Source organism: Stylophora pistillata, chromosome 13 (genome assembly GCF_964205215.1).
Source record: "Stylophora pistillata chromosome 13, jaStyPist1.2, whole genome shotgun sequence".
Classification (NCBI taxonomy): domain Eukaryota; kingdom Metazoa; phylum Cnidaria; class Anthozoa; order Scleractinia; family Pocilloporidae; genus Stylophora; species Stylophora pistillata.
The window spans coordinates 3,657,501-3,660,000 of record NC_142531.1 but is presented as its reverse complement, the minus strand read 5'-3'; the positions used below and the strand labels follow the sequence as shown (position 1 = coordinate 3,660,000).

The following is a 2,500-nucleotide window of genomic DNA, read 5'->3' as shown; positions in this document are numbered from 1 at the left end:
CCCCTTCCATGGACCTTCCAGATGAACTACTCACACGGACTACCCTAGAATGGACCACACCAGTCCTACTAAATTGTACATTGAATGAGTTCTATTGAAAGCACTGCTATTGATACACTTACGTTACATGCTCCTCCTTTATTTTCTCCAATACAATACACTTTTTGAGTTAGGGGTAACTATAAGTGGAGATATCAGGCTTACAAATTGGGGTACATTTTTTTCTAATGCTAGTGTCTTAAGTCGGATACCACTGTTTAAATTCGGACACTAATGCCTAAAATCTGACACTAGTATCTAGAATCGGTGAGTAGTGTCTAAAATCGGACACTAGTGTCTAAATTTGGACATTTGTGTCTAAAACAGATCGCGTCATGGGATAAAAATATGAACCACAGATGTGTGACTTACCTCCTTTGTGCATTTTTGAGTCAACCTCAGTAATTATCAGCCTGGAAAATTGCTTTCTTGATAAATGAATTCCCGCTGCTCTCACAAAAAGCCCCATAGAAGTCTATCAAGTGTTAGTAAAGGTGAATTTGCGGCTCCATCTTCCGCAGTGTATGATCACTGTTCGCCCCAGGCCCTCCTCAGGACTAAGGAAGTTCAGTCGGGCTAACTGTTAACCATAAGTTAATCAGATTTGACTTAATTTCAGTTGAATTTCATTACAACCTTTTGATTTTCGAAGATTAACAAACCTAGTTATGCCATTTTTAAATCTTTACGAATGGTAATATTATAAAGTATGACAGATCTACCAATTGAGACAACAAATAGTGAGTCTGAAGCAGGTTCAAGTCAAGCCAATAATTTACCTGTTTTTGTCGGCAATAAGCGTGAATTTGTGGAAAAACAGAAAGTAAAATGCAATGTGAATGGGAGAGACATTGTTGTATTTCACCACAATCAACGCTTCTATGCAATGGACCAACTTTGTTACCGTAAGTAATTTAAATGCAGTGGTGGCCTACATAATACCAGGCTAGGACAAAAAATAGTTTTTTTCCTTCATGATTTCCTTTTTTGGCCAATGATCAGGAAGCTGGCTATCCATATTCACATTGTTGACAAGAGTTTTTCGTTCTTCGTTTCATGGGGTTTTTATTTCAACAGCTTCTCTTTCAGGTTTTACCTGAGTTTGACAATCACAGGTAACATCCCTGATCCCTTACCTACCACCCCCATTTCCAATTAAGATTTTTTGAGGTGGATGGATGGACAACATTGGGGTCATCCTCAGTGTAAAAACCTGACGATTTTTTCTTTGTTTCATGAGGTATTGTTTTGCTGTACACTATTGTTTATGTTTTGTTGTCTTTGTTTTACGTCACTCGTGAGCTTCACAGGTTTTTACACCGAGGATGAGCCCAACATTGGTCTTTTTAAATTTCTAGGAGGGTTTTTACAAAAGTTTTCTTCCTAACGATGGATGGAAATATTTCTGCTCTTGGAAATTTTGCCTGTAAGGGTGTAAGCATGGAACCTGCAACTGTCCTGAACCTAACATTATATCAGAGAAGGTCAAGCAACTACTCCTGTTTCTCTCATCTTACCAAATGGTGATATTACCTTAAGAGCAAATCAGGATTCATTAGGAATTCTTCACAAAATTTTTTTGTAAACTTTCCAAAAGGGAATCCTTAAATGGCCCGCTGTACTGCCAGTTAAGTAAACTAGTTCTGAATAGACTAGGACACAAATCATTTGGCCTGCTGAGTGTTAAAATTTATCACTGGTATTATTTGTTCAAGATGCTGGTGGCCCTTTGGACCAGGGAGACATTGAGGTGAGGCTATTGTTTTTGCCCATTGTTATTTGGAAAACATTTCAAAACTCTTCTGATTTAATGTCATGAGTTTCCTAAAGAAAAATTGATCTTTTGTTAAAAGGCTTGGTTCTAAATGAGATAGATCACTTTTAGGGCAATCAAGTGTCACTTTGATGCCATTGGCAAGCATTTTGTTTTAGGAGTAATCAGCAGTGACACTTTCATTACCCAATTGATACAAACTTAAGCTTAGAATTGCCATCATTAACCACGAACTTCACATTCCAGAAAACAGAAATCATAATTATAAACTAACTCAATAGGCCATTTTACAGTTGTGTACTTAGTTGCCAAGTCTTTGATTTGGAGTGAGGCTGAAGGTGACCTTGTCATGATAGAGACCTGGATCTAGTCAGCATGATAACAAAGTGATTTACATTTGAGAGGCAGCAAGGTTTGTATCATGACAAGGTCACCCCTAACCTCACTCCCATTAAGAGGCTTGGCAACCAAGCACTCAACGGTTAAATGGACTATTGAATCTTCAATTGGAATGACTAAGGATCACTTCTTTACTTGTACAGAGAAAAACTGTGAAGTCTTGTTATGACAAAATAATTCTTTTTTACTCAATTTTAGGACATTGGAGGTAGATGGTGCATCATTTGTCCATATCACAAACAAAAGATAACGCTGGAGACAGGAGAGGGACTGCATTACTCAATTGAT

At 37.7% G+C, this 2,500-nt stretch overlaps 2 protein-coding genes across 3 annotated transcripts in view; one reads left to right on the top strand and one right to left on the bottom strand.

Moving 5' to 3' along the window:
- LOC111339088 (ATP-dependent DNA/RNA helicase DHX36) overlaps window positions 1–595 on the bottom strand; it is a 23,754-nt gene extending 23,159 nt beyond the window's left edge. For both annotated transcript variants that reach the window (XM_022945673.2, XM_088743609.1), the window contains exon 1: window positions 412–595. In XM_022945673.2, the coding sequence (XP_022801408.2) occupies window positions 412–508 (97 nt within the window). In that variant the 5' untranslated portion in view covers window positions 509–595. The remainder of the gene's footprint in view (window positions 1–411) is intronic.
- A 53-nt stretch (window positions 596–648) lies between these two features.
- The window catches only part of LOC111339086 (Rieske domain-containing protein), a 2,136-nt gene continuing 284 nt past the window's right edge, over window positions 649–2,500 (top strand). The window contains exons 1-3 of the mRNA XM_022945671.2: window positions 649–944; window positions 1,755–1,789; window positions 2,411–2,500. The exon at window positions 2,411–2,500 is cut by the window's right edge and continues 284 nt beyond it. Of these exons, the coding sequence (XP_022801406.1) occupies window positions 749–944; window positions 1,755–1,789; window positions 2,411–2,500 (321 nt within the window). The 5' untranslated portion in view covers window positions 649–748. The remainder of the gene's footprint in view (window positions 945–1,754; window positions 1,790–2,410) is intronic.